The 17,520-nt window shown below is 35.7% G+C and overlaps 1 protein-coding gene across 1 annotated transcript; it reads right to left on the reverse strand.

Moving 5' to 3' along the window:
* Positions 1–952: 952 nt before the first annotated feature.
* Positions 953–16,988, reverse strand: LOC114364074 (uncharacterized). The gene is made up of 5 exons (XM_028320062.1): positions 15,717–16,988; positions 8,979–9,228; positions 7,407–7,493; positions 1,698–2,012; positions 953–1,117 (listed from the first exon to the last, which is right to left on the reverse strand). The coding sequence occupies exons 1-5, from the start codon at positions 16,844–16,846 to the stop codon at positions 953–955; spliced, it is 1,947 nt and encodes a 648-aa protein (XP_028175863.1). The 5' UTR covers positions 16,847–16,988.
* Positions 16,989–17,520: the final 532 nt, after the last annotated feature.

Genomic DNA, 17,520 nt, shown 5'->3' on the forward strand with positions numbered 1-17,520 from the left:
GACTCAAACTAATGACTCATTTAAATATCAACAAAGTACGCCTACCTATGTTGATAAAAATACAAGTAAGTAGGTACGTAAATTCCGAATTGATAAAAAGAGACAAGGGCAAAAATATTTCAAACAGAAAACAATACCTACTTTGCAATGCTGGTTGGAAAGAATATGTTATTCGAAAACTCGTGAGAGATTGAACCATGCGACGAGAACTTTCATACAAGTTCAATACAAGATTATGTACTACTACCTACCGTACCTATATATAATCATATTTTTACAAAGATACAAAGTTTTTATAACATACAACTCAGTAAAGTATTTGAATATATTTACATCTTTCAAAATTCATATACTTAAGAGGTTATAATTTATTACATTTCCAACGTTTGGTGTAGCCGGTCATCGATCGTGTCACAAAATGATAGAGTTCTAAGTTTAAAAAAATCCTGATTTATAAGTATTCCTACTCTGTGAACAAAGTGTGAATTACCTACCCAAGTATTTTCAAGAGTTACGAGTATTATCAGTCAACCCGAAGTGTGAATAAACCTATACCTACTGGATTGCCAAATGACATCTTGAGTTCACTACGACAACTCATACTAGATTGTTATGATTGAGCTTACTACATTCAATTGGCAGCAAACTACGTAGATGTTAAAAGAGATTTTGATGAACAACCTGATTTGATTTGATTTTGATGAATAACGCGGCCATAACAGCGTACTACACTTGAAAATTTTGACGGGTTCATCCAGTGTCTAAGCAGCTCAGTTGGAAGAGCAGTCGCCCGGCAAGCGAAAGGTCGTGGGTTCTCGCTTCCCGATTTAGGCAGTTCGATTTTTTCACGTTGTTTATTTAAAACCTGATACTCAAATTCAAAATTCAAATTCTTTATTAGACACTTTAGTTCGTCATTTTTTATTTACAACGGCGTAGATAGACAGTGTAATTATAATGGACTGTAAAAACATACCTTCTTGTATACCGCCGTGATGAGCACCAGTTTGTCAAAGAGGAACAGCCTCATGAGCGTCCGCCTTCTCCGAGCCGTATCCATGGCCCAAAACTCGTTCTGGACGAGCAGACGACCCTGGCACAGCAGGCTCAGTTGCGGCTGAAACGTATACATTTCATATTCAAGAAAAATTAAATAATTCATCAAAGACTATCGCTAGTATTCACAAATATTACTATGAGGTCTCACAGCGCATGGGCGCACATGGTCACACACGAACCAATCACAGAGCTCGACTCAACGCTGCACTAAGCAAGCATCGTTTGTGAATACGGGTGTATATCTCGCAAAACAAATATTACAAGAAAGAGTTATGTCTGTACTACATAATAAAGCTTATACCTACTCATATTCATAAACTGAATTCAAGGTCTGGCCATAATTTATATCACTCAGTAGAGGTCGCACACTTGAACTTCCCAATTCGATACTGATAAAACAATATTTTCTCTTCCAAAACAAATCAGACCACGCAAATAAATAATTGGGTTTCTACAATACCAGTATTATTAAAAATATTTGGTTTGAACCAATAACAAAACACGCGAGAAGCACATATAAAAAAACAAACAAAACACAATCATGTCGGATTCAATTGTTTTTTGTTAAGATTCCTAGTGTTTTGGGTGTTATTAAACTGCGAATAGACCTTTCTAAATCGATGTAGGTGTCAACTTACCGGCAAGTCTGTGATGTTTTCTAATACCACAATCTCATCGACCGCAGTCAGTATGCGTTCCACCACAATTTTTGCTTGCTTCAAACTTTCTAGTGGCGTTTCATCGCTGTCCGAGTCCCCGTTGCTTCCCCCAGTCTCATCGCTGTCCACACTTAACTTAGAGATCCGAGAATCCGACTCACACCTCTCGTTCTCGTAATTAGTGTAAGTTTTAACTAGATCGACCAGGAACAATTTATACCTCGGAATCCTTTGTATTGGTTCTAATATGTAACTTGAGAGATCTAATCTTTCGCCTAGTTCCATTTGCTTCTCCTGAAACAATCACACAGTTAATTAAGGTTTGAAAATTGGAACAATGATGATGACTAACTAGTGTGGATATCATGTTACGATTAGTAATAATGGTTACAATGTCACGCTTTCCTATAAACGGTAGTGCGTTCTATTATTCTCAATACATTTTATAATCAACACGTGTTAACTAAATAGTAAATTGTTCTATAATAGCAATTACATAATACTAAGTAGAGCTTATAATAGAGGACAATAGAGATAATATTATTCAAACAAAAATAATAAATAGGCCCAAATAATAAGTTACTATAAACATTAATGACTCCGAATACATAAACGTTATTCGTATGCGTCAATTAAGTTACTTGGTTTTGATATTTTAACAGCTTTGGTCTTGAAATCGTTAAATTAAAAATATGAAGTAAGAAGATCCTTAGCTACTGCGAAGTAGGCTAAGTCCTCATTGCCAAACAATATCGCCATTTTTTTCCGTATTTCGTAATTTAACTAATCGCAATATCGTCTTATCGCCTTTCACCATATCGTGTGCAATTCGGCCAAACGATATGTGATCTCGACACACGATTACTAGAGCAGAATTCTCGGGCAAGTAGACTGAGAAGCCTTCGAAGGAAATGGCGCGGCAAAGTAATAAACTTTCACGTGTCAAATGTGTTTATTTTTTTAGTCAACAGTCTTGTCTGGTGGCTCATCGGCGATCAAGCGAGTTCGAATCTCGTAAGAGGCAAAAATATGTAAGAAACGAGCACCTTCGTCTACGACAAAATTATTTATTTTCGCCGTACCAGTTTTCATTTATTTGTGAGATAATTTATAATTAAGATAAAAAATCTACATTTACCCAGATGCAGCTTTATGCATAAAGTTCATTTTCTCAGTCATTATCAATAAAACAAGGTGAATGAATCTTAATGGAAGATTTCACAATCTTATTAGTAAGAAAGCTGTATTTTACTTGAACTTTACGTCGCTTTCATTTTCTAATTTATAGAGAACCACCATTGAAACTTAAGTATAAGTATTATGTATTTCAAGTTAGTGATGATTGTGAATGAATTTACGAAAACACCGCTGAATGCCCGGATAGAAATATACATTTAATGCCTAGGCCTTATATACCAGCCATCCGGGAACGGAGAGGTCTTATGTATTAGGACCCAATGCCACAAGCGCTGTAAATGCACAACTACAATTTAATTTAAAACAATCAGCATTCCAAACATTAATGAGTACAACTCTTGTAATTAATTATAATGCATTAACGGATGTTTGTTTATAATTTGGAGCCTTGACGCTTCCACGCCTGTTACTTGGTATCGCCTGTAACGGTGCTGGCAACGGGTCTGTCCAGCCTCGTAGATGTTGTGAATGAGGAAATAATATAAGCCACAGAATAGCAATAGCTTATGGATCTGTGGACAACGACCCAGGTGTGGACAACGGTAATGTTGCAATCAGTCTTGCACCTCCGCAAGGTAATCAACATACAGGTAAGGAAATATTAAAACTATTTGGTTCACCCCTTTACCAGAAATGTCGGGTTTCACCTGTGGGGTATTCTGGATTCGAAGAATCATATGAGATGATGTTTGACTCTAGATTTTGGTAAACAATTGCACTAGTCTTTTGAAATGTCTATCAAGTTAGAGCGCCCTTGATCATCAGTTGACTCAGTGTTTTGTATAAGATTCAAGGAAAAACCAAATTAAAATGAAACCTGTATTACTCTTATACCTAATATGGAACAAGTTTCTCCATTTTGCTTTTCAGCTTTAGATCTAATAACAAGAACTTGAATTAAAGTGACCTTTGAAACTGAAGTTTTTTTAACCTACAAATTTTGACAATTAGTAAAGTTATAATGCACCCAAATAAAAATATGTTTCGGTTTTGTTTCTTTTCTGATTCTTTTCTGGATCAATTTATTCTATCTCTCGTTAAAATTATGCTAATTATAGTAGGTAATTTATGAATATTTATGCCTGTTACAGTAATTTTTTGCATACTTGCACGCTAAGCTTTACACATAGTCTTGTACATTTACGCAGTTTACAAGTACCGTTGGTAGACCAACGTCGATAGCTAACGTGATTACATATACATACTCAATGTAACTGCATAAAGGAAACTGCTACACCATTGACTTGCACAAGACGTGCATAACAATTGTACTCTTTTATGACCATTAATAACGACATGCTTTAAAATTATAATAAGTAGGCACTAGTTGTGCCCGCGACTTCGCAATAGGGCGATGTATAGTATAACCTAAAGCCTTATTTTTTGCTCTATAATATTATTAATACAGAATTATGATGTAGGTACTACCTTTTGCCTGCGGCTTGACCCGCGTGAAATTAAGTGTGTCACAGATCGTCATAAAATATAGCCTTTATGTTAATCTGGGTTATAAAAAATAATACTGTAAAGTTTCATCAAAATCCGTTCAGTAGTTTTTGCGTGAAAGAGTAACAAACATCCAGAAATCCAACCTTTCACATTTATAATATTATAGTAGGATAAAAATAATATAAATTATCATGTAAAAAATACATGGATTAATACCGATAACAAACTGTAAAATACAACATTAAATTAGATGTGACGAAAAAATTTTAAAATGTCATTTAGTTATCATACAACGCACTTCCTTCACATTTTTGACTGCGATAGCGATTTAAAGCTAGGATTAAAGCAATTATTGTTATAAAATAAACATATAGATATCACATTGATTGTTTAAATACTTACAATAAAGTTTCACTTATTTGAAAATTATAAATATTAATAACTAAGTTTCACTTACTTGGAAGAACAGCTTGTGTTCGTATATCAGTCTCGTGGCTCTCTTATTATGCCTAGAGTACATTACGTACATATTAAACCTTGGTTCCTGTTAACAAAAAAAGGTTACAGATAACTTTAAACATTTATTTTAAGCCTTAAGACACCTGGATCATAAGTAACTAGTCATTGAAAAATAGGAAATTCTCCATCGGGCGCATAGTTAACAAGGAAGTAGGTAGCATATTTACGCCCGTATTCACAAACGATGCTTGCTTAAGTAAAGCAGCAAATTGAACGCACAGCGATGAATAGAGCTCTGTGGTTGTTTCGTGTGTCACCCTGTGCGACCACGCGCACTGTGAGACCTCATAGTAATGTTTTGTTTGTGAATACGGGGTTTATAGTTCCAATTCGCTAAAAGCATTCAATAAACGTGCAAGTTATAACTAACAATGTTATTATGTTGCTATTGACATGTCATGGACATCATCAAATTAAAAAAAACATTTGTACGTAAATTGGATAACGAGCACCAAAGAAGTAATTTCAATATCAATATCACGTAGCAAACTTGCGGTTGTGGAACTATCTAGCTAGACTATCAACTAACCAGAGCACACATTTTAGAGAAAACTGATACTTTCACAAGTAACTGAGGCAGTGCCGAGTAAAAATCCACGACCTGGGTAATGTGGCGGTAACTCGCTGGAAGGAATCGTGCATTACTAATAACTAAAATATAATACAGTAAAGGTATTACAGAAGGCTTAGAGATCAGTTTAATCATAAATTACCGGATTCTGTTAAACTCAAGAAAGTCATAGATTCCGCCGGAAAATCTATTTCCAACAGGGACTTCTAGGGTTGATTGGATGAGACTGCTCAAATGAAACAAATTTTATTCTGGTACTACACTCGCGAGCAAAAGTATGGAATCACTTACATGAAGTTGTTTCCACGCGATCTTGTGTACTAACGAATTTGTTAGGAACAAAAAAAGTGGCACCATTTTAAAGATTAAACTTTTATCTTTAAATTGATACCAAATTCGTTTAAATCACACCAGTATTTAAAAAGATATCCCGGCTAATGTGAAGAAGTAACGAAAAAGACATGTATGAACTGTTTGATACGTCGCGAGTTGCGGCCTATTTACCCCCTATAAAAGCACGCGTTTTCGGATTTTTGCTTTCACACGTTGATTCATACACATCTCCGCTTCTTTTGACTCTTTACCTGGGATTGTACACCTTNTCGAAGTATTAAAACTATTTGGTTCACCCCTTTACCAGAAATGTCGGGTTTCACCTGTGGGGTATTCTGGATTAGAAGAATCATAATATGATGATATTTGACTTGATTTTGGTAAACAATTGCAAACAACATTAGATACTAGTATTTTAAAATATCTGCAAGTTAAAGCGTCCTTGGTCATCACTTGACTCAGTGTTTTGTAGGTATAAGATTCAAGGAAAAGCTAAATTAAAATGAAACCTGTATTAGTCTTATACCTAATTTAAGGAACAAGTTTCTCCATTTTGCTTTTCAGTTTTAGGTCCAACAACAAAAACTTGAATTATAGTCATATTTCATTTATGAACCTACGATTTTGACAATTAGTAAAGTTTTAATTCACACAAATAGAAATATATTTCGGTTTTGTTTCTGATATTCTAATTCTTATTTGGATCAATAATTATTCTATCTATCTTAAATATTATGCTAATTATAGTAATTTATGAATATTTATACCTGTTACAGTACTTTTTTGCATGCATGCACGCTAAGCTTTACACATAATCTTGTACATTTACGCAGTTTACTAGTACCGTTGGTAGACCAACTTCGATAGCTAACGTGATTACATATACATACTCAATGTAACTGCATAACGGAAACTATGCTACACCATTGACTTGCACAAGACGTGCATAACAATACTCTTTTATGACCATTAATAACGACATGCTTTAAAATTATAATAAGTAATATCATGCTTTTTGCATCGCTGCGGCACACTTGCTTACTTGCTTGCTTGCTTGCTGCATCTTAGCGCAGGATTTTCTTTTCTTTTAAATTCCTTGTAATTAACTTTTTTTTTTCTTGCTCCTCCTGTGTTTAGTACCTTTACTTTTTGCTTATTGCGTGTCATTGTGTAGAGCAAATAAACCTTATAATATCTATCTATTTAGTTGTGCCCGCGACTTCATAATACGCGTCCAAATAGTTTAAGTAATATTTCCCGTTTTTGCCAATCTTTACTGCTCCGCCCCTAATGGCTGTAGGGCGATGTATAGTATAACCTAAAGCCTTATTTTGCTCTATAATATTATTAGTACCGAATTATGATAAGTATATAAAAATAATATAAATTATAATGTATAAAAATACATGGATTATACGGATGACAAACTGGAAAATACAACATTAAATTAGATGTGACGAAAAAGTTTTAAAATGTCATTGAGTTATCATACAACGCACTTCCTTCACATTTTTGACTGCGATAGCGATTTACAGCTAGGATAAAAGCAGTTATTGTTATAAATAAACATATAGATATCACATTGATTGTTTAAATACTTACAATAAAGTCTCACTTACTTGGAAGAACAGCTTGTGTTCATATACCAGTCTCGTGGCTCTCTTATTATGCCTAGAGTACATTACGTACATATTAAACCTTGGTTCCTGTTAACAAAAAATAGAAGGTTACAAAATTAACTTTACACCTTAAGCCTTTAGAACCTTGCCACATTGGTGGAGTGCAAGCGTTTACAAAGCGGCATCTGCGGCGTCTCCGCCGCGGAGACGCGACGCGTTCGCTGCGTCGCGCCGCTCCGTTTTGAAAACGCTTGCAATCCGGCAATGTGGCAAGGCTCTGGAGATACATAGGTTAAAGTAATTGAAAAATAGGAAATCTTACATCGCGCGCATAGATAAAGGAAATAGGTACACATACATATTTATAGTTCAAATTCGCTAAAAGCATTAATTAAACGTGCAAGTTTTATTTAACAATGTTATTATATTGGCATACCGTAGACAGTAACTAACCTGTTCAAATTAAAAAAACATTTGTACGTAAATTGGATAACGAGCACCAAAGAAGTAATTTCAATATCAATATCACGTAGCAAACCTGCGGTTGTGGAACTATCTAGCTAGACTATCAACTAACCAGAGCACACATTTTAGAGAAAACTGATACTTTCACAAGTAACTGAGGCAGTGCTGAGTAAAAATCCACGACCTGGGTAATGTGGCGGTAACTCGCTGGAAGGAATCGTGCATTACTAATAACTAAAATATAATACAGTAAAGGTATTACAGAAGGTTTAGAGATCAGTTTAATCATAAATTACCGGATTCTGTTAAACTCAAGAAAGTCATAGATTCCGCCGGAAAATCTATTTCCAACAGGGACTTCTAGGGTTGATTGGATGAGACTGCTCAAATGAAACAAATTTTATTCTGGTACTAGTATGGTCGATGTGGAAATTGTTGAAGGAGGAGAAGAGGGACACATTCATCGACGGTAACTTAAGCACAAAATGTTTGAGCAGTAGAATCCAACAATATCACCTTATAATAGTATACCATTATGAGTATAGATAGACTCATCTATTGGTCTTTATACGTAAACTAGAGTACGTCGCCTGCGCGTGTCTTTTCGACTTAACACACCTTCACCTTGCTTGTCAGAAAGCCTACTGTGTCAATTACAGTGTAGAATTAACTCGGCCGAACAAGCGGTCGGGCTTGATTCAAGTATCCGACTGTCTATTCATAGTTCCATGAATCAAAATAGGGGAAGAGGTGATTCTACCATAATAGCGGACACCGGCATAGAATCATGCGCTCTACCAGTCCGTGACACCGATGTTTTTAATGCTCTTCGCATTCATTACGAAGATTTACGCAGACTGTGATAATGGCCGCGTTGCGTTTGACTTGCAACCGGTGATTATTACGTCTGAATATATTGTTTTCTCTTCAATAACTCTGAATCATACGTGATATATCCGTATTGTTTTTGCGAGCGTACATTTATGCTGTAATATTCAGAGATCCATCAAATCCATCATGTTCGTTCGTAAGCGATTAAAAAAATAGATACTTCCTTACTTAAAATTATAATTAAAAGTTTATTTAATTCTACATATTAATACTTACATATATCCTAAAGCATTGGCCCAATTTCCTAAGATCATTTTCGCACTCTCGTAACGCTGGCAGGAATTCTTTGGAGTGAAACCTGTAGACGTCCTCAATGTTTGCAAAGATGATGCCCTTAGCGCCGGCCAGGGTTGAGGGCAGATCCTCCCTGTCCATCTCTGGAATGTAGTTCTCTATCACGTGCCGTAGCCTCTCGACGTAAACGCTCTCGGTGTGTATCAACTCGTTCACTCGTTCGGTCAGTCGCCTGCGCATAAAAAGTATATTTACATTTATAGTTTACAGTAATAGCCTGTTGGAGCTATAGGATCAATAAAAGAAATCCTAGTGATTCTAAAGTAACTGACTTGAATTGAGGAGTGATAAAATAAAAATTGAATATTTACGTAAGTAGCTTAGCAAGACCACTATACATAGCAAGACGATAAGTATTGCGAGATGTGTTAGGTGGTTACTTAAATTGTTTTAGTAGCTGTTTTTGATATTAGCAATAGTACCTATTGTTATGTACCTATGTATTATAGTAAAGTATAGCTGAGCATTATACAACCACCATAATAGTAGCAAAAGCTGTTTCTAAAGTTTTGCCACAGAAACTAACCCTATGAAGCCCATAGTGTAAGAATAGACACAATAAAACTATCTATCACGATTTAAACGCTCTTTTCTTAGGCTGGGTTGCACCACCTAACTTTGACGGTAACTATAACGATAACCGGTGCTTTTTGTATGGAATTTTGACGTCTTTTACAGTCAAAATAAGATAGTGCAACCCAACCTTAGTGTCTATGNAGGGATCAATAAATGAAATCCTAGTTATTCTTAAGTTCCCAACTGACTGAATTGAGGAGTGATAAAATAAAAATTGAGTTTTTTTGTAAGTAGCTTAGCAAGACCACTGTAGTGTACCATAGTAAGACGATAGTATTGCGAGAGGTGTTAGGTAGGTACTTAAATTTCTTTTAAGTAGTAGCTCTTTCTGATAGTAGCAATAGTATTGTTATACCTATGTACCTACTATAGTAAAGTATAGCTGAGCATTATACAGCCCCCCATATTAGTAACAAAAGCTATTTTTGTAAAGTGTTGCCACCGAAACTAACCCTATGAAGCCCATAGTGTAAGAATAGACACAATAAAACTATCTATCACGATTTAAACGCTCTTTTCTTAGGCTGGGTTGGACCACCTAACTTTGACGGTAACTATAACGATAACCGGTGCTTTTTTTATGGAATTTGACAGATTTTTGACGTCTTTTACAGTCAAAATAAGATAGTGCAACCCAACCTTAGTGTCTATGGTACTGTGCTATAAACTTAAAAATTGTTGTTCAGGTTGTTGAAACTCTTTTAACTGTACTTCTTAGAAAGATTCTTAGTAGGTCAAGAGCTGAAGCTGCTTATTGAATAAATTAGTCCTATTATCAAACTAATTGAAGACAAAAGGACGATAGTAAACTATGTCATTCAACATTGTCGCTCCGATCCAGTAGTCAGTTTGGGGCTAAATTTGTTTTGATTCGTAACGGACTACTATGCCGAGGTCGCGGGTTCGATTCCCGCACAGTACAAACATTTCTGTGTATGAACATATTTGTTGTTCTGTGTGTTTTCTATCTATTCTCGTAATATGTAAGTATTTATAAAAAGTAGCTGGTACCCATTGTGCAAGCTTCACCTAGTTTGGGACTAGATTCCGCAGTGTAAAATTGTCTAAGGATTTTTATTAATTTTTTTATTATTTTGGGAGTGTGTAACGCCCTAAAAATATTACTTTGAAAACTAAGTATTTTGAAATAATTAGTCATAAACGCTGATTTACAGTAAATGATAAATAGATCTACTTTTAATCGCATTTAATGTAAATTACTTATCAAGTTCTACAGGTTAAGTTAAGGAAAAAACCTCGTGACCGTCTGACTTGACTTTAGCCTGCTTTTTATCCTAGTGATTGTTGATGATATTTGTAAAATAGATTCTAATCTCATTTACTCAAAGATAATGTTATCAATATGCTATTAAAAAAGAAAATATAGTTTAAGATTGTATTTGTTGCAATATTTATACAAAATTAATATTCTACAATTTGAATTTACTCGGACCACTTTATAAGTGGTGTAACTAATGTTTTCACTGATAGAAAATTCTATACGAGTAGTGTATTTAAACGAATTTTAAAGTTCATCAAATATTTCACAGTAAAGCTGAGTTGTTTATTTATAGAAATCCTAATGTATTTGCTTTTAATATTACACAGTTTAACATTGTACTAACCTAACTAGAACATCTAATAACTATAACGTAATTTCAAAACAGTATTTATGAATATTAAGAAGGTAGAGTTTATTATATCCACGTTAACTTAAGATACAATAGATTCTGCTTCAGAAAACATGTTCCACGCAGAGACAGCGCGCATTCATCTTGTCTGCTACCACTGTGCACTACACAAATCTACATATTAGATTACTATTCTAATAGCTAGGTATCTGTCTGTTTGTGTTGATATTAAAGCAACTACCTATATTCAAGTAGGATAGAAATTCGTATCAGTATCAATTTTACGAAGAAGTAAACAATGTAATAAAATTATAATATAATAAATCACTATGTATTCTCAATCTAATAATGGCTCTACGGCTGAACCATACGACTATAAGTAGGTACTCTTAAGTTTTCAAATGTTCTTTGTAGTTGAAGGAAAAATAATAAAATGTAAAAAAGTGAGCTTTCTTTTTAATAGTTCCTTCCTTTAAGGATTTGTGTTGGAATTTTGTCCTTTTGAGACCGACGCTATAATAATACTTTGTATATAAATAAGCTAGTAGTATTAATATACTTTAGTTTAGTTATGTAAACTTTTTAATTAACCAATAGGGAAAATTATTTAATTCGGTTAGCAGTAATGTCTGAAAACCTTATCGAGAGATTTCAAACATTTATTGTCACAAATACCTAACTTAAAAAGGCTGTAGAAAAAATTATATGATGAAACGATATGTAACAAATTTTCATTCACGACCGAGGTTGCATATTGCAAGCAAGATTATAGTTAGGTACCTACATGTTTAATAACAAACAAATAGTTACAAGATATACCCAAAAAATAACGAAAAGGAAACAAATTTACACCTACCTATATCATTTCTACTTTTAGAGAGCACATCAACCAATTTACATCATGATGTTGAAACACACGTATGTTTTAGCGGCACGTAAATACAAACGCGACCTTGGCATCGACGCCTGCGCATCGCTGTAAAAATACGCGTCGTTACGTCACTGATAAATAAATTTGCTTGTGTGTGTGTTTGTTAGACAGAGAAACGAGGAACGGTATTTACCCAGATTGTAAGTATTTTCGGGCAAATACCTAGATACAAAGTAGGCACACGATTTGAGTTGTTCCGGCATTCCTAACGTGCGTGCGCATACCTATTAAACGTTTTTACACTAATAACGGTTGTTATTGCACTGTACTAACACATTTCCTCTAACCAACAATTTTTTCGCCATTAAATACTTATTACATTAGAATTTATGTTACTTATTATTACACTTTTTCGGTCATGCGTTTCATTCAATTCAACCGAGTGTAACAATTTTAAATGACAATTGGTGATAAAATTAACAGAACAACAACTACTTTAGCAAGAATACTGAGTGTACCAAAATAACACTTTCTGTAATAGGTAGGTACCTAGGTATGACGTGATTTGCAACTTGGTCCCGTATTGACACTTAAAAGAAACAATACCATCTAAGCTTTAATTGCCTACTGTATTATTATTGTGTTCGTAAAATTTTCAGCTAGTAGCATAATTTTAGAACATCTTAATCCATGCAGTGCAGGCTGCACAAACGTGTAATGTGTAGGTAAGTAGGTACTCTCAACGACGATACTACTGGTACTACTATATTGTCTGCGACGGCGCAGCACGTGTCCTGCGTGCCGCTCGCAGGAGGTTGAAGGCGTAATAACGCCTTTCTTGGTTTGGGGCTGCGCACTAAGCGAGTGAAATGCCGAGCAGGGAACGCGGACGAATGCTTGAGGCAAAACGCCGATAGTGATGTCCCGCGTTCCCGACTCATATGGCTACCGAGGGCAACGTCAGGTTTTTAGTGGGTAGGCTCTGCCCTTCTGGCAGGGAGAACCCCACATAACCCACTAACTGCCCCCGCGGCTGGTGGATATACAAATCAATGTATTTTCCTGACGAAAAAAAAAATGGTACCACTGTATTGTAAAGCAAATTTTTACCCGACTGCGCCAAAAGGAGGGTTATGTTTTTAAATATATTATTTTCTACTTACAAATCGTCATAGTGAAAATATCCTAGTCAATCAAAGGACCACTGTCAGTCATCCAGAACATCTTGGCAACATGCAATCTTTTAATTGCCCAATGAAGCAAGAGATTTCTACTTCGATTTAGTTCGACATCGCTTCCACGGTGTTGCGAAACCTTGAATTAAAATTTCATAGATGCAGACGATTTAAGATAACTATAAAAAAATAACTAAATTAGTTACGTTTATTACGGTATCCTATATCTTGGGAGGCGATCCAGACTACAAGATTGTCGAATTCAATAATTAAATCCTAAGTATTTGCAGAACAATTTTTACCCGACTACGGCAAAGCAAAAGGAGGGTTATGATTTTGACAGGCTATGTATGTATGTATGTTCATCTGTTCCCTCGTAACTTCTAAACTACTTATTAGAATTTGACAAATGACATATCATTAGAAGCGACTTAATTGTCCGTTGGTTATCTAAATATATAAAAGGAGAAACTGACTGACTGACTGACAGATCAACGCACAGCCTAAACGGCTAAACGTAGGCACTTGAAATTTGGAAGGGACGTAGCTTAGGTACCGTAGAGGTGCACTAAGAAAGGAATTTCCGAAATTCCCAAGGGAACGGGAATTAGCGGGAAAACCGGGATTCACGCGTACGAAGTCGCGGGCGGCCGCTAGTAGGCTATATGGGGTTTCACAAAATCTAATGTGGCGCCCTCTAGCGGACAAAACATACAGAGTAAAAAATAAAGTAAAGATAAATATATTACTATTACTAGCATTTGCTTGTGACTTTACCTGTATTCATGGGCTGATTGCATATAATTCACATCTTTTCGTTCATAGCTTCTCTATTTAATATATTAAAAATATTTTATATAACATTTTTTATATTAAATTAAACGATCTGCACTAAAAAACTGACGTTTTTGCTATAAATCCAACGCACAAAGTATTGACAGACATTTTGCTAATGAGGCGTTAGATACATTGTTTTTTTTGCCGCCCACGGAGGTATTTATACTGATGACTTTACTCAATCCCACCGCGTGCTTAGTATTGACACCTACATACGACATAGTTATCATTCGGATAACAACTGGTTCACAAATAAATATGCACGAGTACATAGTCCAAAGTCAGTCAAATCTAACAATATAAATTTCGTACGCGTGAAAATAGTTTGAATAATATTTCCCGTTTTTGCAAAAAAATTCTTTACTGCTCCGCCCCTATTGGCTGTAGGGTAATGATATATAGCCTAAAGCCTTCTTCGATAAATGGGCTATCCAACACAAAAATAATTTTCCAAATTGAATTTTACTAAGTTGGAATTTTATACTAAGTTGTACATTTTAACGATGATTAGACCGACGAAAATTGTCAGGCTTACAGATTAATTATGTTTTATGCGATTAACGATTTCAGAGCCAAACGATGTATTAATAACCTTGCAATAATTGTTGTATCCTGGTCCCGAATTCCCTTATGGATTTTCGTCCGTGCGAAAATTTGAACAGACAGAAAATTTTAATTTGATAGCCCTAGAAGGATTCTACTCGTCTACTTGTTTTATTTCATTCAAAAGTTAACCAAAACTGCCTATTTAGGACAATGAGAATAATATCCTATTATAAGAAGTATTTATTTACGTTGCTGATACGTAGTACTGGTACCTAAGCGTAAACAATTATTATTTATTGAACACGTCATTTCATTGATGTATATTTTGTATCATCTAAATAATGATAACACGTGATTCGATACGGAATAGTACAACGTCCCTAGTTTTAATATAGTGAAAAGATTATTTTCTGCGTTACGTACGTCTACTGTTATTACCTTTGTATGGTACTTATGATTATTATGTTGAGCAAGTACGTTTAAATACACGTTTTATTTATAACCTTTATATTTTACTTCATTATTTCTTAGTCACCTACTTACCACAAGAATGTAAGTGTAATTCAACGCGAACGTTGCTTTATGCTTCTTTGAAACACCTGTTCATCAAACATGGGAGATTATGTGAACTCACCTACCTCGAGCCATATGAATAAACATCAAGGTGAAACTTTGCTCGTGACATGACAACTGTGTGCGCTCATATGCAATAATCGTTATTTAAATTGTTAAGTTCCTCAACTCATGTACTTATATAATCCACCTACAATCGGCATTCCCATAAATTACTTAACCATTTACTAATTTGTACATAAAAACAGTAACTACATACTCTCTATTACAGGTGAGTAAGTACCATAAAATTATTCATCATTATAATCCAATGAATAGAAGTAAAAGTACAAAGAAACACATATCATATCTGTATTCCAAGCGATAATATCTGTTATCAATGCGTGAATCGGCTTACTGCGATATCACAAATATTTGAGCGTGATAATGTAGACAAATGAAATATTCTCACCTTCGATATTTTTCCTTTTTGGATTGCACAGGTAATAGTGTCGGAGCCACCGATCTTGACATACACCACTCATTCACAGCACTCACGGTTAAAAACTCAGTATCAGGAGCACTACACAGTTCTGAACCGAATTCGTCCGAGGAAACAGTAATGCTATCGTATTTCTGATAGGGCACCATGTCAAATGACGATATTGACTTAATACTAACATTGTCATAATTACTACGTTCACCAGATTCACCCGAAGTTACCGACAAATCGTCCTGTTCGTCACTGTTTTCTTCGTTTATCAGGGTATCCGTTGAATGGTCTGTAGATAAAGTATCTGTTCTACCGTCGTCATCTTGAACTATGTATTCATTACATTTATTAGATTTTTCACTATCATTAGAATCACTAGAGCTACCACTGCTGCTTTCGTTCTCTGACTCAACACTAATACTTTTGCGGTCGTCCTCATGATCAGACACCTCTGATCTTTTCAAACCTAATAACTTTTCTAAATCACTTTGTCGCACACCATAGGACCAATGCGCTTCACCTAAAAGTATGCTACTAGCATTTGACTTCTTCCTCATAACTGGTGGTTGTCGTGATCGTCGTTTCACGATAGGTGAGGAATTTGGTGTTGCAGAGGAGTATCGTCGCTCTACTTCCCGACTCTCCCGACGTACGGGCGACTTGCTTTCCGATGACGAGCAGCTATCATTGAAAGGCTCAGGAGGCGGGGGCGCTGGTCGATGAGGAACTAAACTCTCTCGACCTGATTTTCTATCGGAAACAAAACCAGAAGAACTTGATTCATAGCTATTCTCCGAAGCGTTCGATAGTATGGAATTCACTGACACATTTGAGTTCCTATCCTGAGATCTAGTTACTGGGCACAGATGTTGGAAATGCATTTGGAGAGGGTTCACTACACTTGTTAAGCTTCCAAGCGATGAGTCCTTTGACCTTTCAAGAGAATCGTTCGTAGGATCGAAGGCACTTAAACTTGTCTTTTCGAAGCGTAAGATCATTTCTTTGACACTTTTCTGTCTCCTAATGACAAGATCCTCGTCATCGGCGGCATGTTCAGCCGCGGAGTGGAGGTCGTCGTCCAGACGCGTGTATATTTCTTCTTGTGTCATGGTGAGAGTGCGACAGCTCGTACGAAACGCAAGCTCTCTCCGGGCGTTGTAAACGGGACCATATCAAAGCGCACTGCGCGTGCGCACCAGACGAGACGCGCGCACTCCGCGATAACCGAACTCGACTGACAGGGGCGCGCGGTGCTGACGAGGCCAATCTCGACGCATACGATACGACTCGAGCACGTAATGAGGTACTTACTGATTACTTCATTTAAAGAATTTACGAAATTCTTCAAATTTTATTAGCATTTAACAATCGCTTTTGTTCTATTTATGATGATATAATAACTACCAATATGTCCCTTTTTCGGAGAATAAATTTTGAAAATAATTGTTTTTTATAACAAGCCAATAAGTATAATATTGTTATAACTGGAAGACGGAGCGTGGGCAGGCCTCCTACTAGGTGGACCGACGATCTGGTAAAGGTCGCGGGAAGAGCCTGGATGCGGGCAGCGGGACTGTGCATTGTGGAAAACCTTGGAGATACTCGATGTATATGAGTCCAATTAAATTCACCTCATATAATCTTTCAGATCATTAAGAATACCTAGCATTTGAAATTCTTTCCTTCATTGTTTTTCTCTCCAGATTTCGCACTGCGGAATCGTTGAGTGTAAAGTATATTTTTTGTTACTGGTTCTGCAACACCTTGAATGCGAAATCAAATT

Source organism: Ostrinia furnacalis, unplaced genomic scaffold, assembly GCF_004193835.3.
Source record: "Ostrinia furnacalis isolate ACB-3 unplaced genomic scaffold, ASM419383v2 OfSCF7348, whole genome shotgun sequence".
In the NCBI taxonomy this organism is placed as follows: Eukaryota; Metazoa; Arthropoda; class Insecta; order Lepidoptera; family Crambidae; genus Ostrinia; species Ostrinia furnacalis.